Source organism: Miniopterus natalensis, chromosome 11 (genome assembly GCF_054644295.1).
Source record: "Miniopterus natalensis isolate mMinNat1 chromosome 11, mMinNat1.hap1, whole genome shotgun sequence".
NCBI lineage: Eukaryota > Metazoa > Chordata > Mammalia > Chiroptera > Miniopteridae > Miniopterus > Miniopterus natalensis.
In genome coordinates this window covers 56225781-56250953 of record NC_142091.1, presented here as the reverse complement: position 1 = coordinate 56250953, position 25173 = coordinate 56225781, and the positions used below count along the sequence as shown (strand labels likewise).

General features: G+C 42.1%; 1 protein-coding gene across 1 annotated transcript in view; it reads left to right on the top strand.

Annotated features, from left to right (window-relative positions):
• Window positions 1-25173, top strand: part of LGR4 (leucine rich repeat containing G protein-coupled receptor 4) — a 91020-nt gene that overhangs the window by 49171 nt on the left and 16676 nt on the right. The window contains exons 3-5 of the mRNA XM_087821794.1: window positions 16532-16603; window positions 17870-17941; window positions 24131-24346. Coding sequence (XP_087677920.1) covers window positions 16532-16603; window positions 17870-17941; window positions 24131-24346 — 360 coding nt within the window. The remainder of the gene's footprint in view (window positions 1-16531; window positions 16604-17869; window positions 17942-24130; window positions 24347-25173) is intronic.

The following is a 25173-nucleotide window of genomic DNA, read 5'->3' as shown; positions in this document are numbered from 1 at the left end:
TCATGTCAAGCCCATGAATGCTGTCAACTGAGACTTTTAATTGGAACCAAATTGAATGTGACCACTAGTTCTTTGTTAGCAAGGTCTTATTTTCCCTGGATTCTGCTGTCGCAGTGGTGGGAGCCCATCAGCTCAAGCCGGTACGCCTTCTCCAAATATTGCACGGGATTTAAAAACACATTCAGTTAGGAGAGCCAATGGTTAATTTCCAAGACTAGGTCAGAGTGGTCTTTCAGACTCTGGGAATACTTCAGGCATTCAAGGGAATTTTTTTTCCGTGTTAATATAAGCATGGTAAAAAGCCCATGTATTTTCTTTATAAAATATTGTAGTTGATTTCGACATTCCAAAATGATGCTTCCATGACTATTGTAATATTTCATAAACAGCCATTAGTCAAGGAGTCATCTGGAAGTCATTTAAGAGTCATTGTGAAGCTGAAGTCCCTGTGTCTGTAGAAATGAATGGTTCACTGAAAGCTTTTTTATTTTTTATTTTTTTTCATGATAATGAGGTGAGCCTTACAAGATGTGATCAGTTTGGCCAAATTTTATGATAATCCAGAATGCTTTAAATACTGGGTGGAATCAGTTCCCAGCTACAGATAAGAAGTGTTTATAGATATTTACACATTCAGTGACGAACACTGAATCCTGCTGTGTGTCAGATCCCGTGGTGGTGCCGGGGATACCAACACCAGCCAGTGTGGTCTTTGTCCTTGGAGTTGACAGTCTATGTAGAGCTGTGCTGTCCAACACCACAGCCACAAGCCACAGGTGGCTTTTTAAATTTAGATTTGAAATAATTAAATTAAATAAAACTTAACATTTCCTTAATCGAACTAGCCGTCTTTCAAATGGCTAGTGGCTATTGTATTGGACAGTACAGATGCAGAACATTTTCAATATTGCAAAAAGTTCGACTGGACAATAATGGTCTAGGGCAGCGATTTTCAGCCTTTGTCATCTCACGGCTCACATAAGCTAATTAACTAAAATTCTGCAGCATACCAAAAAATATATTTTTTGCAGATCTGACAAGAAAAAACAGGTATGATTTTGATTCGTTCACACTGACGACTGTTGTTGTGCTGACTGTTGTCATTTTTATATTTGACAATCTAAGGGGAAAGAGGCCAGTGCCCCCGACTAAATGGGCAGGTAGATATTGCAAGTTTTAGAGATGCTTGTGGCACACAGGTTGGAAATCACTGGTCTGGAGGAAGAGGTGGAATGAACACATTTAACCTACTTTTGAAAGTTTTATAGTTTATAAACATCATCACCCAATGATTACCACCCCCCGTCTCCCAGAGGATACAGAAACATAGGTTCTGGCTCTAAATTCTACACACCAAGTGTGAAATCTTGGGACAGCCTTGATTTTTGCACCTCAGTTTTATACTCTCTAAAATGGAACTCCTTATGGAAGATGGGGTAATTTTTGTCACAGTGCTTTGTGACCATAAAATGCTATGTCCACTCTTCCTCTTAAACGTCGCAGTCTTTCTTTTTCTTAACGCATTTGGCGGAGAGGTTGTTTTGTGTGGGGATGGGCGTTGGAGTGGGCCAATATAGGTTTCTGTTAGTGATGTGAAAGGAAAGTCAGAATCCTTGGAAAACGCTTGTTTAGCGTGGACAGGCTCTGTTGTCTGATGTGACGTGGCCACAACTATGTCCGGCCCTCCTTGAGACCTGTCAGGGCCTTGGTAGACAGTTGGGGAATGGCTGAAGTGTGGCGTTGTGGAATTGATTTAATTAGAACCAGTAGAAGGCGTATCCAACTGCGTTCCCATAGGCGACCACTAAAAAATCTGTGGATGTTACTTTGAGCTTGGATGTTGCAACAGCAATAGAAGCCGTTGCCAGCTTTGGCACTTGTACAGCTATTGTTTAATGCGCACTACAAGACTAGGATAATTTCATTTGTTTCAAAATGTACTTTGACTTTGGAACTCTTCACAATGCTTGAGTGAAACTTGGGTCTTTGAATATTAATCAAGATCATTGGGGTTTTTTTCCCATCTGTAGGTCAATTAATTCTAAATGGAGGCATTCTTTTACAAGAGGACTAGCAAATAATTTCAACAGGGAGATTTCAAATAAAATACAAACAGTGGGTCAAAACTAGTGATATATAGGTATTAGCTAATACATACATATACATAATATATATGTGCACTCACATACATACACACATGTATAAAAATTCACTACAAAATTTTGTAAGCATAAAGAATTTTCGCACATACCATTTACTCAGATTACACAAATGTTAACATTCTCTCTTTCTCTCTACACACATGCTATAAAATGTAAAATATATGTACATTTTTTTCTGAACCATTTGAGAGTAAGTTGCTGTCATAATGCTCCCTAACCTCTAAATATTTTATTTATCCCAAAAATATAAGGATTTTTGCTTAAATAACTTCAGTACATTTGTCAAACTCAGAAAACTAGCACCGATACATATTTTCTTTTTTTAAAATTTGATCTGTAATTCTTATTCAAATTCAGCAACTTTTTCACCAATGTTTTGTTGTTGTTTTTTAGCAAAAGCAACAAATTTCTGGTTGAAGATGCAGTATACATCCACAAGTTGCCTCTGGTTACTGTCTTAATAATTTGTTTTAAATTTCTATAACTGTTTTTTTGTGGTCTCTATCTGAGTTAATGCATATAATTAAAATTGGTCAAGCCAGGCAAAGGGAAATTATTTTAGGGTGCAAGAGAAATAATAATGGCAGCCAGTAATTATTGAGAGTTTATTATGTGCTAAAAATGTAATACATACTTCCTGATTTCATGCTCATAAGGGCCCTTTCGCTATGAGGTAGCTAGAATTTATTATTACCCCCATTTATAGATGAGAGCATGGAGGCTTTAGAGAGGGTAAAAACGCACTGTGGTCCTATAGTAGATAGCAGAGCTAGGATTTAAATATATATTGATGTGATTCAAGTCTTTGTAATTTCTAAGCCATAATATTGCCTCAAGAGGCACAGGACTGGAAGGAAACTTAGGAGACCAGCCACTCACTACTCTAAGTATGTCCATAGCTAACTATCAAAGGTGGTTTGGCTGCCCAACACTTCTTGAGTCAGGTCATTGAACCCAAAATTTATTAACAAAGAGTTGTTCCTCGAATGGATCTTCTTGTCCAGCCATACCACTTTTTTTGATGAAACTATCAAGGCCCAAGATTAGGTGAGTGGCTTGCCTGAAGCGCCGCGGTGAGCATGTAACGGAGCCGGAATGAGACCTGTAGAGTTCAGTGTCGTTTCTGCTGTACCCTCTCAGTCTCTGCAGTGTTTACATGGTCTCAAATAGCCTTACGGGGTTGTTCTCTTCTAATATTTACAAGGAATTTCTTCTGCCTCTAGACTAGACAAGTTGGACTTGCTCAACACTCCCTTGATGAAGGCTTCTCAGATAATAAGCTCTACCAACTGCAGTAATTTCCCAGAAAAAGCAAGAGTTCCTCAGTTGCTCTAGCGATACTTGACAGTTAAAAACATTATGCTCTCGGAAGCATTCTCTTATTCCACTTCACAGTGCTTTGGTAAGATGACAGGGCAGCGCAGATCACCGCCCTTACTGTCGGGAGTACACAGGAGCCCACGGAGGAATATAAACTGTCTGATTCATGCCATTTTCTATGTGTCCTTTGGGGACTTCTCAGATTAGGGAGTAAGGGTGAAAAGAGAGAAACAGGAAGAAACCTTGAACTAAGTGACCTACTATGTACCAGATAGGGCCTCCTAGAACAAACATTGTTGTGTTTTAACTCATAACCTCATATTGTTTTATATATAACCAATATAGCTCCCACTTTGCTTATGGGAGGCTGAGTTTTTCCTCAGTGAGGTTACGGAACTTTTCCAAGGCCACGTGGCTTATTAGTAAGGGACCTGGTTTCAGTTCCAGGTCTGACTGGGCTCCTGTAGATGTGGAATGACTTATTAGACAGTTCATTAATTCAGCAGCTTTTTGTTAGGTAAAACAGCGTGTTCCGTGTTGAATTAAATGGGATTCTTGCCTTCAAGAGAGGTGAAGGGTGTCCTGGAGTTGTGGGAGCTCATAGGAGCAGGGAAATAGCTTCTAGCAGGACAGATTAACCTCATCTAAGAGTTGGCATTTCTGGAGAGCCCCCAGGGGTGGTGGGGGTTATTCATGTGGAAAGAAGGCAAACAGGCATGAGCAGAGATACGGAGACAACTGGGATAGGCGATAGGAATGGTGTGGGGCTTGGTTTGTTTTAGCGCTGAATTTGTCAAAGGAAGTTGGGGGGAAGAAACTAGGAAGGAGCTTGGGGCCAGACTGAGGGCGTTTCTGGGCACGCTAACGAGGAATGTCAACGTTTTCGTGGTTATTGGAAGTTTCTGAGCTGGGAAATGACTTGATCACATCTGGCCTTCAATCAGTGTCATCCCATAGCAGAGAGCAGGGCAGTGGGAACTGAGAGAGCGCAGGGGCCAGAGGAAGATGCTGAGGGCAGTGGGCAGGTGAGGGTGACGAGAGTCTTTACGAGGGCAGGGGAGAGGCGGGAGGAGGGAGGAAGGGCCCGTGGAAAAGAGGCTGTGGAAAGAGCATCAGGAGGACGTCTCGGCGGGGATGGCGGGTGTCATCGATAGCACTTAACTTTAAGGTGGTAATTCAGAGAGTCTGGTGGTGCTTTGACAAAGTTAAAGCCAATGCAGAAAGAGGAATTGTTTCAGGAGAGAAGATGTTGCGTGTATTTTTGAACGTACCTATTGGCTTTAGGTCAGATCTGGGTAGGGGCATCTGGAAATCGGGTGTGAAGCTGACAGTGGGGATTCATGGGGATAGGCCACAGAATAGTGTCATGGGTATAGATGGTGGAGTCTTTCTTTTGAGGCGATTACTGGAAACATTAGATTAGAAGAGCTTGCCAAGGGAGAGAGGCTAGATGAAAAGGGAAGGAGGCCAAAGACAACTCCTTGGGAAACACTTGACTCAGGGTGTGGTAAGAACAAGCGCCAGAGAAGCGGGAGAATCAGGGCAGAGCTGTGCCCCGGGAGCTGTGGGAGGGGAGGCTTTTCACAAGAAAGGAAGAATCAGCATTAGCGCGCCGGAGAGAGGGGCCCGTGGCCAGATATTGAGGAAAGGCCTGGAATTTAAGTTTTTAAAGAACCATTCAGTAGGGTTGTGAGAGAGACTTCGGGGTAAAAGAAGTTCATCAGGAAGCAGGCATTTGGGGACTGCTAGAAGGTGGTTTCTGGTTTTTGGAGAAAAGATAAAGGCTGGAATCTAGACTGCATTTGACAGGAGTCCACAGGTTATTTTAAGAGCTAGAAACCCCACTGAAATGTACAAGAGGATTGATTGTTTCACATAGAACTAGGAAGTCCAGAGGTGGGGTTGACTTCAGCTGGTCCTGGCTCTCAGGGTTTAAAAGTTATGAGTTTTTCTCATGCTCTACATTTCTTCGCTTCGGTTTGTCTCTACTTTTGTATTTTGGCTTTAGGCCTCTCTCCTCATAGTGGGAAACACAGCCTTTGGTAGCTCCAAGCACATTGTTGCATCTTAAAATCCAAAATGAATACCTACTGTCTTCCTCCCTGCTTTCAGCAGAAAACTCCTGGGAGGACTCTGGTTGTCCAGACTTGCGTCACATGCCTGTCCTTGAACCAGTCTCTCTACTGTGTTCAGGGTGGTATGGGCCAACCGGGGTCATGGACTCATCCGCACTAGGATTACTTGGATGGAGAAGTCCCCCTTCCTCCCCCAAAGGAAGCAGAAGGGGGAAAGAAGACATGCCTGGGAGAAAGAAATTCTAGTTATGACACCTCACTAGAATCTAGTGACTAGACACACTGTGGTTATCTGTTTAACTGGGTCAATCTAAAATGAATAAAGGATGGCAAGAATAGAAATGTCCCATTGAAGCCCAGTTAATTTAAATGTAGAGTTGAACCAGAGGGCTCTGTAACTGTCCTCTGGTGATTAGTAGCCTAGATGTGGAGGTGATGAAAGATGTGGTGTGCTCAGAATTTGGGTTGGGAAAGTCAGGATTTCATAGGAAACGAGAAATCAAGCAGGAGAGTCAAGCAATTCATCGTTAAAGTGCTTGACATGGGATTCAGAAAGCGTGGAGAGGAAAACTGAGCTTGCTGGCTCATTCATTTATTTACTTTAACCAAAGCTAACGATTTGTCCTTTGACTAAAAATAGTAGTGACTACAAGTAAATGAAAACATATTTGATTTTCTAGTAGCAAGTTTGAATTTTCCAGCAAGGAAATAGGCTAAGTCATTTCTTTCATGAATTGTTCATTCTAAGCCAGGCCATGCTCATTTAACACAGTATTATGCTCTTTAGTAGAACCTTTAACTCAGAATTTGTTCATTATTTCCCCTGTTCACTACTTATTAGTTTCATATATATATATATATGTGTGTGTGTATATATATATGTGAATATATATATATATGTAACAATACTCTTTCATGTATGATATATTCTTTGATATTATGTTGGGTCTATCACAGAATATTATGTTGGAGATGCTAGAAATATTTTTATCAAAGACATACTTTTCTTACTAAGGAAATGATTATAAGATTAAATGGATATTCAGTTTTTAAAATCTGGACTCAGATAAGGAGAAGAGAGTAAAAAAACCCACCCATTATCTCAGCACGGAGAGACACCTGTGGGTGTATATCCTTCCAGACTTTGCTGAGTATATGTGTGCAGTTTTTTTTTTTAAATGGAATTCTACCATATAGATTATTTGTACTGTATTTATTGTTTCACATTTTATAATGTTTCCATATTAATAAATCTAGTTTTGCCATCATGAGTGTATGGTATTTCATCATTTGGATGCTTCACATTTTATGTAACTGATCTCATACTGATCAAAAGTGTTTGTTTACTCTGTGTCATTTATGAACAGCAGTTTTAGAAACGTTCTTATTCTGCCTATCTTTGTGTATTAAATGCACTTTGTGCTGCTTTCACCAACATCGGATGGGCAGTTTCCCCACAGCCTCATATCTGTATATAACCAAAAACTCAAAATAACAGTGGCTTAAGCACATTAGGTCACACACAACACACACACAGCCACTGTGGTGCATCACAAAGTCAGCAGGGACTAGGCCACGATACTTTGCCCTGCAGTTCTCAGTGTATAGCTACCGTATCATGATAAAAAAATAACTGTCTGCTGGAGCTTTAGCCATCACGAGCCGGTTCTTAGCAGCAGGGAGAGTGAAGGAATAAAGACAGAGGTGGATATTTTCCAGAGTCAACCAGCCGCCTGAATATACCATTCAATACTCCACTTCCATCTCATTGGCTAGAATGTAGTCACATGCCACAGTCAACAGTGTGATGCTGGGAAATACGACCTTTGAGCTGGGCATATTGTTGGCTGGACTAAAATCAGGGCTCTATTACTAAGTAAGAAGGTAAAAATGGTTATCAACCAGTTAGGCAATTAAGATACTTTTGGCTGCAAGTAACAAAACTCAATTCAAAGTAGTTTAAACAGTGAGGAAATGTATCATCTTGCATAACAAGAAAAAAACCCGTAACAAGGTGATAGGACTCTTCCAGGATTGGCCAGTGGAGCTGTTAGGTCTCCTGAAGAACCCAGGTCTGTCCATCTTAGTCTGCTCCCCCCTGTAAGGCCAGCACCGAGCCTACAGCCGCTCCACATGCTGTATTCAGACTTGATGGCGTCCAGGAAGAGAAGAGGATCATCCTTCCAGTGTATGTCTGTTTAGGAAGAAAGCTACTTTTCCCAGAAACCCCCAGCAGACTTTCTGTAACCAGAACTGGAGTCCCAGGTCCATCCCTAAACTAGTCACTGGGATGGAACCAGCGTGACTGGCGAAGGCCAGTTGGAGCTGAATCACGGAGCTGAGTCTTGTGAAGGAGGAGGTATTTGAACAAATGCAGGCTCTGCCAGGAGACGTGAGTGGAGATTTGGTAGGCATCCAACAGTGCCTGCTACTGTTCCTGTCCCATTCACGCCTTACCCATTCTATACAGTCCATTTGAGCCCTTTCTGCCATAGGAAGCCTTCCCTGTTTTTTCTTTCGCAAGTCCCTCTTACGCTTTCTCTGCTGCTCACCTTAACGCTGGGTGAAGGGCCTTGTTATTCTGTGCTGTAGGTGTGTCAGTATGTACTTGTTTCTTCAACTCCACTGACTTTTTTCTAAGACCAGAGCCTGTCCCCTCACTTTCCTGTATGACCTTTGGCGATAGTGACCACATTTTTGAACTTGAAATTGAGGGAGGGGGTAAGATGAAGGATTTATTTTGAATTTATTGAAGTGAGAAACCTTATCAGACTATATAAAAACTAAATTCCATTGAAGTTTCATGTTCAATGAATCATCGTCATTTATAAGAAATGAGAAATGTCATAGTAAAACTCAGTACCTACTTTGCCATACCCGTGGTGCTTTGGCCTGTAGTAAAAGGTCAATTTTGTTGGTTGATGTTGGTTGTAAAAATTTTTTAAAGCTGTAAAAAAAATTTTTTTAAAGCTCTATTTCCTCATATGGGTGGGTATTGCATGTATTTATTGCAAGAGTAAATGACTGGATTGTCAGGATAACTTTGCTCAGGAAATGTAACTATTGCCAGGGTTTTTATTGATCTACCCATAAAATAAGTCTTCTGTGGGTTACTATAAGAGGAAGTGGAAGATACAAAGGCCAGTTGGTGCAGGTGGAACTTAAGTTTCTTTGACTTGAATAAGCTCTTTTAGTATGTACACGAGTTCTAGATGGCCTGTAGACAGACTGTTAGCAGGAATAGGCTTACTTTTGATAAGCATTACTGCTGTAGTTTTGTGCATTTAAACAGAAATATGTAATATGATATACGTGTGTGTCTGTGTGTGTGTGTGTATGAAATAATTGTCCTCTGTGAAGGAAGACTACTTTTAAAACCTTGAGAATTTCTGTAATGGAGATTCTTAATACATGTATGTTGCATAACACATATTTAGTTTTCACATATACTTACATAAAAGTTATATGAAGATGTAAAACTCTTCCTGGTATGTGACGAAATAGGGAAGTAAAACATTATTGGTTGAGAACTTTCTGGTATACTGTACCAGATGAGGGTTATTTAATGCTGATAATCAAAGAATGTCCAAGGGGAACTGTACAGTACACTATTTAATTGTTAGCCCCCTGTGTTCATTAAGAAACTAACCGCATTCTTTGGTTCTCTTAAAGTCATTCATAGAAAACAACATAAGATGACATTGTTCCATTTCTAGAATTTCCATTATTTTATTTACCTTGCTTTATTTGTAGGCTTTGTTTTTTAGCTGGGCTGTAGGGCCTTGGGCAGGGTGTGGAGGAAACAGAGGCTCACTTTCCTCATCTGTTTAAAAACAAAACAAAACAGGAGGGGATGTGATGACACTAAGCCTACCTGGCCCACTACCCAGGGTTGTTTTAAGGGCCAATGTAGTAGGATTACGAAAATAAAAAGTGCTACAGAAGTGTTATGTTTTTGTTACTATGGTACCCAACATCCCTTAATGGGAACCAGTACACCTCTTGAGGTCTTTATTTTTCATGGGAGGCGGCAGAGTTCTGAGCCCATAGTAGGGCCTTAACATGTAAATCAATATATGATGAAGGACTTATATTAGAAGTATGTATTATAATTACTTTAAAAGGTTGTCCAAATTTTGGATACTGCTGGTTTCAAATTACATTGAATAAGATAATGTCACTCACCTTTCCTGTGGCAATATTTGCACCATTCAGTGTTGACCTGGAAATACCTTCTCTGAGGGCAGTGTCATGGGCTAGTGCTTGTGTCTGTTGTGCTTTGCACATGGCATGATGTGGTGCTGATCCACTTACTTGAGAAAATTGAACGGCATTGCAGGAGATGCAGCTCGGACGTGTTTGGGTACAATCTGTGATAGTTCATACATGTGGCTTCAAAGTAAGATCTTCTGGGTGGGGAAATGTAGGTGTAGAAAGAAATGGTGGGGGAGGAGGGAAGGCATTGCTGAGGGGAGATAAATGTAGCTCAGTAGGGAGGGGCGGTGCTCGAATACTCTTCTGTCAGGACTTGATAATAGCACAATGCTGGGCCATCTGGTAAACCATCTCTGCAGAATGAAGGTCGTCATGTGAATGAATGGGAGGCCGTGGCCACTCTTTCTGACTTGGTCACCTATCCCCCAACCTCTCCATAATGTGGTGGAGAAATTGCCGTGAGTAAAGCTCTCTATGGTTTGTATGGAGAGCGTGCTTGGGCCTTACTGCTACAGTTGTCTCGCCTCCCTCCGCCTGTTCCACCCCAGGCTCCTCACAACAGCTGCTGGGAGTTACTAACCCTCATCTGCCCTTCCCCCAGCTCTGTGCATATGTCTAGTCAGTGTATATCGTCGTCCTTACTCTACTGTGCTTGGCTAGGATTCCAGCCAAATGGCTACAATGAAATATTTTTATTATTTTTTTAATAGGCTAGAAGAAACCTAAATCCAGGCATTTCTCAGAGAAATAAACACTCATTGGCTTACTCTCTGTCTCACACTTGCCCCTCTTGTTTCTTTCAATGGCTTCCCAAGTGAAGAAACCCCCGTCGAATTCAGCGCACAGATTACCTTCTGCCACTGGCCTGCTCGTTCATACACCCCACTGACCAGTGCCCGTTCAGCCAGCACTGTGCCTGCCTCCCCTCTCCTGGGAGGGGTGCCAGATGGAAAAGATCATGTAGCCTGTGCATTAAGCATAGAGGATATGACTGAAAACTCCAGCTTCCCCTGAAAGGAGCCCCTAATGTGAATCCATGGACCTTATGAATAATAAATACACCCAAAACCAGCTCGTAAAGGCATTACACACTGAGCCACTTGTATCCTGCCTCCTGGAAGGGCTCCAAGTGCAGTGGGAGGGCGGAAGTCTAGGGGATCGCTCCACCCTTTCTCGGCCCCCCCCCCCCCCCAGCTCTACTCTCTCTGCTTCCGGGACTGTTGCAACAAGCAGAATAAACAGGAGTTGCCTCCAGGTAGCCTGGGTCCCATTTGAAGTCCTGCTGGACCTGTGCTCAATCTGCGTGATCATGTGCACGACCCGGAGCGTGTGGAGATAATACTGTTGACCAATGGACTGGTGTTGCCATGTTTAAAGTCCACCCTCCTCCCCTTAAGAAAATATCCTCCCAGAATATGTTAAGAAAGAAAATTGTTGCCATAGCACTCTAAAATCTAGCCAAATAGCTCTTTCCTGCTAGGACAGCAGAGGGGAGTTGAAATGAATCGAGGCGCAAACATGCAGGAACGGGAGATAATCAGTAAGCTCTGCTGCTCGTCAAGTAGCAGTGCTACCTCTCCAACCCGGAGCCTTAGGCTGGGGCGTGGCTGAAGCATCCCAGCCAATACCAAGGGCCTGCTACATGCCAGGTTCCACGCAAGAGGGTGCGGAATGAATATAACCTGGTCCCTGCTCCTTAAGGGACGTGTGATACAATTGAAGGAGATAAGACAAGTTCGTAGTAACCAGAGGAAAATAACCAGAGAGAACGTTGGCTCTACAGATGCCTGTGGAATCCAAGGAAGGTGATAGCGTAATGGGATCACATTGTTGGTGATATCCAACTTGGACAGTGAGGTTGATGGGCAGAGGCTGGAGTTGAGGGTATTTCAGGTGAAGGAAGTGTCATGAGGAGAGAGTTGGGGGTGGAAAAGCAGAGCGTGCTAAGTTGCAGATACAAGGGTCACCGGAGAAAGAAAGGATCATGCTGAAGGCCTGGCTCATTCAGCAGAGAAAATGCTCAGAGCTGTGCTTTTTAAGGTTTAGATCTTGTGGTATACTTAAGCCTTTTGAGGCTGGAGTCTCGTGGAAGTTCACAACAATAATACAGGAGAAGAAAAAATGATGGCCTAGACGAAGGTGACAGTGAGAAGAGTAAGAGTGGACGGACTGACTGACACCTTGCAGCCAGGCTCTCTGTGGTCTCTGGAGACAGAAGGTTCAGGGTGCAGAGGGGAAAAAAGAATGTGTTGCCTGAGATCGTATACCCTTAGGACACAGAAGACCATACCACCTTCAGCCTTCTGTTCTCTCCCTCAGTTTTTTCTTTAGGGCTTCAGGGCCATTGGAAAAATAAGCAAAATATATAAATAGCATCATTTACCAAATGAGAAAGGTTTTCTGGAGCCAGCCCATAGGTCCTCATGAGGAGAGAGGCTGAGAACACTGTTGGGTCCTGCAGAGACAACACCAGGCACGGAATGGGAAGTAGCTGGTCTTTGCCTGGAAAGGGCCCATGGTGACAAATTCTTCCTCAAGATCAGCCACCTGTTTTTCCTTGGGAGTTGCTGAAAAAGCACAGCAGAGAATGTTCTATGTCCCAGTAGAGCCCCAGTTGGTTTAGGGCATGCCCTGCACCATCGGGCATCCAGGGATCCCGGCCCTCCCATCATCTTTGGCTACAAGAAGGATAGTACTGTTAGCCTGTTGGTAACTCCTCTATAAAATTGCAGGTCTGAGCTCCTAATGCCACAGTCCCTGCTTGTGAGCTCTGGTCAGCTGGGTGAGAACTGTTGCAACTCAAGGCTACTGCCCAAGTCCATTGTGTTCCACCTCTCTGGGAATTGTTTCCCAATCTCTTGGTGACACACCAGAGGCATCACTGAGGTGCAGAGAAAGTAGATAAGCTTTGGAGCCAGCCAGGAATGCTGGCTCCTCCGCTTACCAGCATGTGACTTAAGCCAAGTCAGCTAACCTCTTAGGGACTCAGAGAAGCGTGGCTATTGTCATGAGATGATTGAAATGAAAAGGAATGTCTGTAAACCACTATCACTGTGCTTGTGACCACTGTGGGCTTGTTACAGAGTAGGTGTTTCCTTCCAGAGATTTGGGGACTTTGTCCCCAACCCTGTTATGCACTCACTTTGCTCTTTCTGGATGTGAGATTTTTTTTTTTTAATCTATCTTTATTGATTTCAGAGAGAGATAGAAACATCAATGATGAGAGAGTCATTGATCGCTGCCTCCAGCATACCCCCAAGTGGGAATCGAGCCTGCAACCCTGGCATGTGCTCTGACCGGGAATTGAACCCCGATTGCCTGGATCCTAGGTCAATGCTCAACTGCTGAGCCACACCCGGCAGGGCTGGATCTGAGATTTTTGAACATGAAGCATCCCCAGGGTCTGCTGTAGGAATTACTGGCCCATAAAATAAGCAAAGAGGCTTCAGAGGGTGCAGCTGCTGAAGCTGCAGAGCCCTCACCAAGCCCTCAACAAGTTTGTTATTCATTAGCAGCAGCTCGGTAAATGTGGGTAGAGGCATTCCAGAAGGCTCCCCATGATATGTTTACCCCAGGAAGAAAGAAGTAATCCGAGGTGGTGTGAGGCAGTGTGCCCCCATCTCAGCATTATCGCCATCTACCACATCCTAGTGGTGTTGATTTCTCTAGATAGTGGGCTTGCATTTCAGGATAAACCACACACAGAGAGCTCGTTCGGTCATTTCCATGAACGATAAATCGCGGAGAAAGAAAGGGTGCTTTTTGAAGTTGGCTTACTTTAGTTTTCCCATGGCTCATAAAAGGGCAGAGGTTTGGAAAAAGGAGGCAAATATTTTGGCTCATGTGGTTAAGCACTCTCTTCTGTTGACAAGTAAAGGTAATCAGGTTCTCTGCATTTTGCCATCTTTGTTAAATTGTAAAATGCTCTTTTTCATGAGCTCCAATGCAATAGACCGAACTCCTCAAGGAAAGTCCGTAGATATGGGGACATTCAAAGCTAATATTAGAGACAGAAGAGTAAGAATCCTGTAACAGCCTCAGTGTGTTTATGTGTTTGTTTTTTGGCAGACTTGACTATTGAAGGCTAGTCTTTCAGATAACATGGAGGTAGACACGGGATTACTTACAGCCCTGGGGGGAAGGAGGCTACTGCCCCTTATGGCCCTTATGTTCAATTTGATCTTTTAAACACTGCATTACAGCTGTGAGCATTATCAATTGAATTGGATTAGTGAGCCTGGAGGGCGGGGGGGGGGGGGGGGGGGGAGCCCCTGAGAGGGGCCTGCAGCAAGCCTGCACGGAGGTGTAGACTGTGGGATGCTATGGCATTGGAATGGAAGCATTTTTGAGGAACAAATTCTGAGAAAGCAGTTGTTTACTGTTGAGTTGGCATGTTGGTGGGTGGTAACAGAGGGGTGAGATGCATGCCCTGTTCTTGGAAGTGTTTGTACTTGGCCTACAAGCTTACTGTTGACAGAATAACCTTAGAAGGTACCCTGTGACCAGGTTCAGCTGAGTTCTAAGAATTCCTACGCCAGGCGTGTTCATTAGAACTGAAATTTTCACAGGAAGGAACTGGAGTTGGGTATTTAAGGGTGACGATGAGGTTGAGAGGTGACGCATTGGGAGACAGAGTGGTGAAAATGGTGGTCTAGAATCAAGAGGATTTGCTGAGGAGGAACATTTTAAAATGGAAGCACTGAGGAGGCCTTCATCGGCAAGCTGTCATTGCACATAGGGTGACCTCTAAGAGCTAAAAGGTCATGAGCCTGGATTGTGGGGACCTCAAAAGGCAGGCAGTTTAGAGCTTAGGTGCTGGGGGGCCTTGTGAGAAACCAAGGGCATGGTGAGAGGGCTATTTAGGAAGAATTTAGTTTAGAGGCATGTGTTCAAACTGCGTTAAATCCTGTCTCTTTTAAAAATTAACTTTATTGGGGTGACATTGGTTAATAAGATTAGATAGGTTTCAAGTGCCCAATTCTGTGATCCATGATCTGTATATTGCAGTGTGTGCCCACCACGCAAAGTCAGATCATCTTCCGTCACCATATATTTACCCCCCACCTTCCCACTGGTAACCATCCTCCTGTTGCCTGTGTCTGTGAGTTTCAGTTTTATAGTCTACCTATAAGCGAAATCATATGGTTCTTAGCTTTTTCTTACTGACTTATTCACTTCTCTTGATATTCTCAAGGTCCATCCATGTTGTCGCAAATGGCAGCATTTCCTCTTTTCTCAGGGCTGGGTAGGATTCCATGGTGTATATATATGTACCATGTCTTCTTTACCCCGTCATCTATGGAGGGACACTTTAGTTCTTTCCATGTCTTGGCCACCATGTGTTAAATCCTGTTTTACAACTGTGGTGTTGCCTGAAAATCCAGCATTGTTATCCTTGCTGTTGAATAAGTGACACACTTGCTCTTGGTTTCCGAGCCCTCAGATTATTTTACGGTTCACTCCTCCACCCACACCCACACCCACACCCATCACACACACATCTTCAGTGCACGTTTCTATGTTAACACTAGGTCAGAATCAAGTGTTAGCCTTTTCAATGCCAAAAGCATCCTATTGTTCAGAAACAAGTCAAGGTGCGTAAGAGGAACAGATTGGAAGCAAGGGGACATGTGAAGTCTAAGAAAAGAATGTTGTGTGCCTGGCGCTTAGTAGGCACTTATATCTGTTAATGAGTGAAACTTTTTAGGGAATAAATGAATCGGCGAATAAAACTCAGGGGTGCAGGTTGCTGCGGAGAAAAGAGGAAGAATGATGGAAATAGGCCATTTAGGAGGAATTAATGTGATTTGGTGATTATGTGATCCTAAGACATGGGGAGGAGAGAGAATTAAAAAAAAAAAAAAAAAATGGATACAGAATCTCATTGCTTGGGAAAAGCACCTCTGACGGAACCAGGAAGCTGGGACCGTGCTGCGTGTAGTCCTGTGGGCGCACGGCTATCGTTTTAAGCCAGGACGTGGAGAGCTCCTTCAGTTCACCTCTTTGTAAGGTGCTTCTATGAGTTGCAGTCCCATTTCCTGCTTCTCTGTAAAGGCCTCTCTTCAACTTTTCCTCCCATTTCTGTGTGCCTGGGAAAATGGGAAAGTGGAGCTCAGTATGAATGGCGTGCTCAGATTTTTTTACAAAATGACCCACTAATTCTGTTCTTTCTTATTCCACTCTTACTCCCACTTAAATTTATCACTTCAAAATTATTTAGAACAATGCTTATTTAAAAAAATATATAGGCCGTTTTTGGGAAAGTTATGCTTGCAGTGACTTTTGCTTTTTGCCTCTCTTTTGCATGGAATATGCTGCCCTGGGTTATGGAGAGATGACAGGCGACTTGCCTGCAGAAGGCCTTCCGCCTGACAGACGGGTTTGCTCTGATCCGAACAGACACTCCTGCCTATCGGCCAGCAGTCTGCGTTTACGAGGCGCTTGGAAAACAGCGCAGGCTGCGGAGAGTGACCATGAAAAGCAAACTTAATTTGGTTTAATGTGTTTTGGCTTGCTTGACCTCCCCAGAATAAAAATGTTCCTGCTTAAATGATTGTATTGGGAGTTTTAAAAAAAATGTAGAGACGTTTGTCTCATTGGAAGAATCTTGGGATCGCGTTTAAGTCCATGTTTAATGTCAGATAGACTTGAGAAATGTTGAACATAGAGCTTTAATCACAGATTAGGTTATTGTGAGTCCTGAATTTTAAGAGTCTGAATTACAATTTTTCCCCCCTCTTGCTACTTTTCTTTTTCTAGACGATTGGCTGGCAACGACCTTTCTTTTATCCACCCAAAGGCCTTGTCTGGGTTGAAAGAACTCAAAGTTCTGTAAGTAATGCAATTTTAGAGTTTCGCAGCTGGCTGTGTATTTTCTTTCTGCATAGTCAACATGCTTGGAGCTGGGTTAAGCACAGTTTCTTTTAGCTCAGGATTAAAAGATTTAAGGAGTGGCTAGTGGGCTAGTGTGGGAGGCTTAGGGGTTGATTTAGGCAAACTCAGGTCCAGATAACATAAGTTAAAATCTAAATAATAGGTCTTCTGACCTCTAGTGCATTATAGTTGAATGCTAGACTTTTTATGTGGCTGATGCACTGAATCAAATTCATATTTAAGCTTCACTGTTTGGGTTTTGTTTCTGCCTATTTTATAGCTATAAGAACATTGAATTAGCTGACCCTCAAGGGAAAAAGGCTTACAAGAGTTCCAAATGTAAAAATCATTTTAGAGCTAACGGGAATTGAGATGCTGGTGACGTATGTGAGCCTGTGAGGGATCAGAACATAAATACCTGGCAGTGGTCAGGAGTTCAGAGTGTGGCAGACTGGGGAGCCAGGAAACTGACTGACAGCCCCACTTCTACTGCTGCAGTCCTGGGTGACCATCTGCAAGTCACTAGACCTCTCTGGTTCAGCGGGCCCTTTACCATCCCGTCCTGTGGTTATGACTCACGTCAGGCAATTATGGTATTAATGTGCCTAGGAATGAAAACTAGAAGGACTTCAGTTTTGGTTCTGACCTTTGCCTTCAAGCTTCGGGCCGTCACCCTCAGATGATTAAAGCTTGGTTGCTGTCCATGCCCTGTGTTCACTGAGGACGTAGCTGCTCCCCCCCAAGAGCTCAGGGTCTCCTATCCTCTTATCAAAATTGGCTTTACCTCATGTCCATGATTCTGTGCTCTGCTTTATTCCAATTTGAAAAGGCCTTAAGGATCCCAGTGGGGTTGCTATTATTGCTCACAGTTAACTTGTACCTCCCAGTTAACATGAACTGGGGTGATGAAGGTTAATTAAGTGCCTTAATTCCTGAGCGTGAAACCGCCCCTGGAAATGTAGATAACCCAGCATGTGTGCATGAGGGGATGACTTGGGTTTCGTTTCTGGCTTCACAACAAATGTTTCTTGCTATTTTTTTTTATTTTTATTTTTTATTTTGCAATTCTGTTGTCTTGGGTGCTTTCTACCTTGACCTCTCCCCTTTCCTGCCACTGGAAATATATATATATATTTTTTTTTGGGGGGGAAAGAAATGACTCTGAATTCTTCTAAGAAAAAATGGTAACAATTGCTTGTTCACTAACCAAAAATTTCCTTCCAGAACCCTCCAGAACAATCAGCTGAAAACGGTACCCAGTGAAGCCATTCGAGGACTGAGTGCTCTGCAGTCTTTGTAAGTAGCTCTCTGGTTTTCTGCATTCTTGAATCCTTAGGCCATGTGGCTGCTACACGTGTGGAAACCTGGGATTCCAGGGAGAGAGGGAGATTTATCTTCTCCTCTGGTTTTCTGCGTTCTTTCCCTTATGTGTGTGTGTGCGTATGTGTACGTGCGTGAACCTGGAGAATGGCAATCCCTGCTGCTGTGGTTTGGGTGTGCACAGCCCTCTTCTGCCTCTAGTGCATGGATCAGGGACCTTGCACATCTGCAGAAGACTTTGAAGAAACAGCTGTTTTCATATTGAATAACCAGATAGTTGTTAGTGACTAGAATGCCTGTTACGGACTAGTGTTAGGGCTACACCTTTCGGTCTCTATCCCTGGGGTAGAAAATCAGGTTCCTTGTGGGGCACTTGAAAGGAGAGAGGTGAGAAGCACTCAGCTGAAGGGTGTGTTTATTGTAATATGACTCGTGCCAAGATTAAGAAAAGCATGTTTATGTCAGAATGTTTGCATCGCTTTTGAAAAGAAATCCAGGCAGGTTCAGATTTATTGGAATTCTGTTCGGTTTTGAATCCCCACTTTGCTATTTACTGGCCGTGTGATGTTGGCCAAGTTATTTAAAACTCTCCGTACAGTAGTTTGCTTATCACCACGTACTCGAATGGGTAAAAAGGACTGACGATGATATCTGATGGAGCAAGTGCTCAATAAACACGGCAGAATCTTTTAATACGAACAGTGATGATATATTTTATTAGTTCCTTTCTTTCATTTCTTTCATTACCCAATTTTCATAACAAGGAAAGGGAACATCTTTGATGAAAAAGTATTCTTCAAAACAAGGAACTTTGTTAATTTGCTACTCTACTGGAAGCACAAATACAAACGTTCATGGTTTTAGTTCATCTCCTAATACTACATACAGTGGGACTAGGCCATGGTTTCTCAAAGTCTGGCTCTTTGACCATCTGCCACAGAATCACTAGGGGGAAATGCCCCTAAAATACAGATCCCTAGAAGTAATGTTATTTTCTGTTTAAAGGTGGGATCCAGGAAGCTATATTTCAAATAATTTGTCCAGGTAATTCTCATTTACACGGAAGTTTTGAGATTTACTCCAAATAAAAAATTGTAATAGTAACCACATTTATCTGTTATAGGTTATAAAGTTAGATTTTAACGTATTTATATACTAATCTGTTCCTTTTTTTAATTGCTCGCCCTTTAAAATAACTATAAATGGAAGCTTTTGGAGGGAATTCGTGTGAGGTATAGAATGGAAGACTTAGGCAAAAGTGGTTGAGCTGCTTGTCCCATCCACTTGCTACTATAAAACCATTTTTAACCACACCCAAAACACATCACAGGAAATTGTAAATTGTAGATTACCTTTTGATTTTAGATTAGATATTCTAGTAGTTAATGGAAAGTGAATGCGAAAATAAAGATATGTACTAATAAAGCATATCTTACGCTGTAACAGTTAAACTTTACAATGAATCTAATGTCATAGATATAAAAAAGAGTATCTAATGTCATAAAAGAGGAGTATCTGGGATACCGGTCATTTAATGTCTAGTTTAAATAGCAGTTCAAGGTAGAAATGTTGGTTAAGTAGCTCATTTCACCAAAAGGCCAAGTTATGTAATATAAGGATTTGATTTTCACCATAGCTAATTGAGTAGACTCCGAGTAAACTTGCAGTGAGTTGATTGGAAGGAGCTCCTTTGCAGAAATGTGACTTTGCCGCCTCTCCTCCCTTCCCAGCCTTGGACGGATGTGCACAGAGGGAGCCGTCTTTCCCACCTCAGACCTGGATTTATTAGACATTTTAAATAGTTCCTTAGTGTCTTTTGCTTCTTCAGAATTCATTTTACTTTAAGACCTTCATACATAATTGTTCTTATCTCACAAGACTTGACAATCAAAATATTTAATCATTTTTGTCTGGTTTGAAGGCTCAAAAAGAGAAGACTGATATCTTTGAACTTTAGAACAGAAAAATTATCAAGAAAACGTGCAAATAGAGTCTTTCTCATTTGTGGTCAATAAGTACATTAATGTGTACATGACATTTATTGGCAACTTAGATGCTTTAAAGTGTTTTTCACAGAAATCGTTGGTTTTTTCCCTCTAAAAGAATGTTTCTGACAAGTCTACTGTGCTCACCATTCATGGAGTGAGTTGCTTAGTTTAAATTATGTCCAAAATTGGGAGGGTGGGAGTAAGGAGAGACTAAAAATAGATAAATTAATTAAAAAGGCATTGGGAATTTTTTACATGTTTTAGAAACTCAAGGAACTATGTGTCAGGCCTGTTTCATTTGAGAAGGAAACGTTCTTGGGTTTGTTAGCATAGTGGGTGTAGTGGTCAAGTTGGCTGCAATTGAAATTCTGTCAGAATGGTATAACAGTCTTATCAGCACTTGAGTCAGTTTGAAAATCCGATCTTTAGACCAGAATTACACGAAGGATTTCCTTGTGGTTTTGAAGTAGTGCTTTACAAGGAGCAAAGTTCACTAGGGGCTGAAATGGAACAGAAATGGTTTGATGTAAATATGTGACGATGACCATAGCATCTGAAAGTGCGCTGTTGATACTAGTAGAAAAGGGGCTTGAACAGCCTTCCCAAAGCCGTGAGGACGGCTAACGCGTGGCCTGAGCGGGAGATTAAAATGACATGTCAGAATTTTAAAATCCCCACTGGATTTTTTTTTCTTTACGTTAGATCACACTTACATTGACTACGAAAGGATTTCAAAGGTGAAGTTTTCTGGGTTTTCCATAATAGCAGAATTTCATAACTACTTTAAACTAGAACCTGGTGACAAACTATAATACGATAATGTTTACATTATTGGTAAGTTAAAAGTAGAGAGAAGAAGGGAGAGCTTTTGATGATAAAGGAGTTTACTGACATCGTAGACATTCATCACAAAATTATTTGGTATTGTAATTTCATTTAAGACGACAGAAAAAGTATGCGAGTCTTTTTTTTTTTTTTTTAATATATATCTTTATTGACTTCAGAGAGAGGAAGGGAGAGGGAGAGAGAGAGGTAGAAACATCAATGATGAGAGAGTCATTGATCGGCTGCGAGCCCGCAACTCGGGCATGTGCCCTGACCGGGAATGGAACCCCGATCGCCTGGATCCTAGGTCGGTGCTCCACCGCCGAGCCACGCCCGGCCGGGCAGTATGCGAATCTTGATGAGATTTAAAAAGGCTTTTGAAACTAGGGCATAGACACATATTTTAAAGACAAATAGTAAGGGAATTCAGTTAATACATTGCTAACCTTTTGACAACTAAAGTACCCTTAAATAAAATCATGTTTGTACGGAGTTTACCTTAGGCAGAATACCTTAACCAAGGCTACATCATCTCCCAACTTTGGGAGATATCTGATGCCATTTACTGCATCTACTGAATGAATCAATTATAGTCTTTTCTTTGACTGTTGGATAAATATTAATAATGTAGGTCCTTGGTACAAAGCCACAGCTCTAAGACGAATTATCTGTGAAACATTAATCTCAGTGTAAGTGCAGCTCTTTGTATTTATGGGTGTGCCTCCAACACCCACATGTGAATTGAGGTAGAAGGATTAACCATTTGAATCACCACGAACCCTTTTTCTCATTTAAGTTCTGGGTTTCATTTTCCAGAGTCCTTCTCCTTGATCTCAGCTTACGTACGACTTTTACAATTTGGGGAAGTTTTTAGCATGAAGGAAATTATGTCTGTGTATTTAATGTCGTATTATTGTTTTGCCCAGAATATAGCTTCATTACTGTCTTAGCTCCAAACTCACCTGGTTATGTGGCTTTAGGTAAAGGCTGTCCCATTCCTCTGATGATATATGGCACAGAATTCTGCGGGAGCGCGACTGGTGTCTGTGATACCCGGTGGGCTTAGTTAAAAAGGTGCTGACAACTGTCCTTGTTAGGGTATTGACCACATCTCAACAGGACATTTAAGTGATGATTTCTGTAGGTATGGGGGGAGAATTATTTTGTTGAATATGAATGCATGTTATCATCAATATGCTAACATAAACAATTTTAACTTTTAAACTGCTGTAACACTGAGAAACTAGGAAGGGACTTGAAATACAACCTGAACCCCTTACCTGGCCCACAGGGGTCCACGTAACCTGGTCCCCATTTGTATCCCCGTCTGAGTGTCTGTGGACCCTTCTCTACCTCCCTCTCCCGTGTTAATCACTCTGTCTTTCTGGGAGAAGCTGGGCCCACACCCGGCTCGTTTCTGTTACTGCCTAAGCCCTTGATGTTTCCTTTGCCTCTAACACTTCTTGCCTGACTCCCTCTGCCACTTGCTCTTACACCCTCTTGCTCTTTCTCTGAACCCTTCTTTCTGAACCCCTGTTAATCCAGTATTCAGTTTATTTACTTTATAGCACTTTTTGAGCATTCTGTCGTTTTTAATTTATCATTTTGTGTATCTTCCCACTAGAATGTCAGTCTCCCGAGGACAGGCTTCACCATTTGATCTTTTGTGCCTGACAAGATGCTCCATTCAAATGTGTTGAATGAATTGCAGATAATTAAATTAGCTACAAGTAGAATTTAATTGCACTGACTGTTTAGTTACATTACATGGTTAACTGTGTGATTATATGTTCATTGTCTCTGTCTCCCTAAATGGAAGTTCCTGGAGGTTGCAAAGTGTGCATGTGATTGAACACACTCCTATCTCATGAAAGCACATCTCCTAAGCAGCTCCTTAGCCAGGTCTTTGCCAGTCTGTTATATAAAGGATGCCTGTCTCTTCTCAGAGGCAGGTTCTAGAAATCCCAGGGAATGAACAAGCCTAAAAGTGTTTGTTTCTAAGTGGATTCTTAAGGCAGCCACTTGGTTTCCTGAGTTCTCCCGTTTTCAGTGTCCTTTCAATTATCTTAACTTTATCCAAAAGAAAGCTTCTATCTGATCCTCACCGGGACCAAGGGTCTTTACCCCCTGCTAATCCATCTGCCTCTGGGAAGGAGACTGCAGTTAGTTGGTCCTTGCCTGGAGGGGAAAGGGACAGTTCAGGCAGGACCTGCAGCTAATGCAGCCTAGGGAAACAGGAGGCACAAAAACCACCCTATAAATCAGAATCTCCTGAACTGGAACGCTGTCACAGTTGGTTTCTTTTAAAATATGCTGCCATTTTTACTTTTCACCAGTTTTTTGTTTAGTTCCCTAATTTTCACCAGGGAGGTCCAACCCTGTCCGGTATGACTTTAAGTAGTGAAGATATATCAATGAGGGATTTGTGAAGAAAGTTGTGATTTGCTGGGCACAGACTGTCCCTTATCATGTTAATACCAGGTTGTCTTGGTGTTGAAAAGCCATCATTCCAACAGTTACACCTGGCTGTGCCAACAATAGCACTTAGGACTTCGTTTCCCAGATTTCCAGATGGGGATTTAATTTTAAGTATGAGTAAATCCTATTAGTAAGGTGTCCTTAATTCAAAAGAATTTGGAAAAATCAAAGAAACTTTAAAACCACAGTAACATTGATCAGAGTAGCTGTTTAACTTTTCCTGTGGACAGTCTTCCCTTTTCTTAATAACTGTTTATATTGACAAACTAACTTTTAAAAAAGTACTCAGTGCTAAGAGAACAGGACAAGGCTGCTTAGCTAGGATCTGACACCTATATTTTTAACTTGGCTGGTGGTCATAAGGATTAAGAATCTATTAAAATGGTTGGTTACTGTAAAAAATATTTTAAAAAAATATTTTCTTATTTTCCCCCCTTTGGTACCAAGTTAGAATAACAATTAAATTTAATATAAAATATTAGTTATGATGTAAAATCGTAGCTTTATTTGCTTATCTTAGTTTCTTGTTTTTCTGTACTTTTGATATATTTTAAAACATAACATTCTGACTTAAGTCTTGTGAGGTTTTGTTTTTTGGGTTTTTTAAAAATCTTTTTGCTCTTAAATTACTTTCAGCCAAAGATTCTTAAAGGATTCAGATCTAGATTCATTTCTTTGTTACGAGGGAAGGGAAAGAACCGATCTTGGAAAAGTCCTTAGACTTGGTGAGAACTTCTAGCGGACTTAAGTAAATCAGGGTGTCGCCGCCCGGTCGTTTTATAACTCCTGTTTGTTTTGATAACTCCGAGTCCTGTGACATGGACTGACTCGCTCCACTAGGACTCGTTAGTGACCCTGGCTGTTTGTTTGCCAGGCGTCTGGATGCCAACCACATTACCTCAGTCCCCGAGGACAGCTTCGAGGGGCTCGCTCAGCTGCGACACCTGTGGCTGGATGACAACAGCCTGGCGGAGGTGCCCGTTCACCCCCTCAGCAACCTGCCGACTCTGCAGGCGCTGACCTTGGCCCTCAACAAAATCTCCAGCATCCCCGACTTCGCGTTCACCAACCTGTCCAGCCTGGTGGTTCTGTAAGTACCCACCCCATTCGATACCATGCGTTTAGGTTCATTTGGGAGCAAAAACAGGTGTCTGGGGACAAGTTATTATGAAAAGTATCTTACTGATGATGCTCCTGAAGAGCCAGGGTTTGGGGGGGGGGGGGGCGACTTCCTTTTTTTTTTTTTTTTTTGCAAAACTAAACGTGATGACTTTTTAAAAATGCAAAATATCACGATCAAAATTTTGAACATTCACGTCTGAGGATAACTATTGAATCGCTCTAAAGTACGTAGCCATTTGTAATCATGAGAAGAAACTGGGTGACTCAACACGCACTTGTGTGGCTTTTGCTTGTGTATCAGCGATGTATTTATTCAGCGCTGAAAGAAGCAGAATTGTTTTGAGATGCTCATAGAAGAGTTGCAGGGATTTTTATGCTTTTCCCAACTTGCCTATTCGAACTGTGTATGATTTTTGTGTGTTTTTAATCTTTGAAAACTTGGGTATAATAAAATGGCTTTTTTTGAAAAATCTGGTAACAATTCTTTTTTTTATTATTATTTTTATTTTTGTTTAAAATATTACAGATGCCCCTTTTTCTCCCCAGTGACCCATTCCACCCCGTCCCACACCAGTTCTTGATGGAAGCTCACTCGCTTCCTTCCAGGTCATTTCCCCGACTTGCCCAAAAGAGAACTCATCCAGGTTTCCCTTCATATCATTAAAAGCTCATCAGAGCTTTTGCTTTGATGGGGGTGAATGTGAAGGGATCTTTAATGTGCGCACCCCTTTCCCGCTACACATTTTCCCCTTCATTGGTGTTCTGTCCAGGGAATCAGAGTCTGAAGTGTATCGA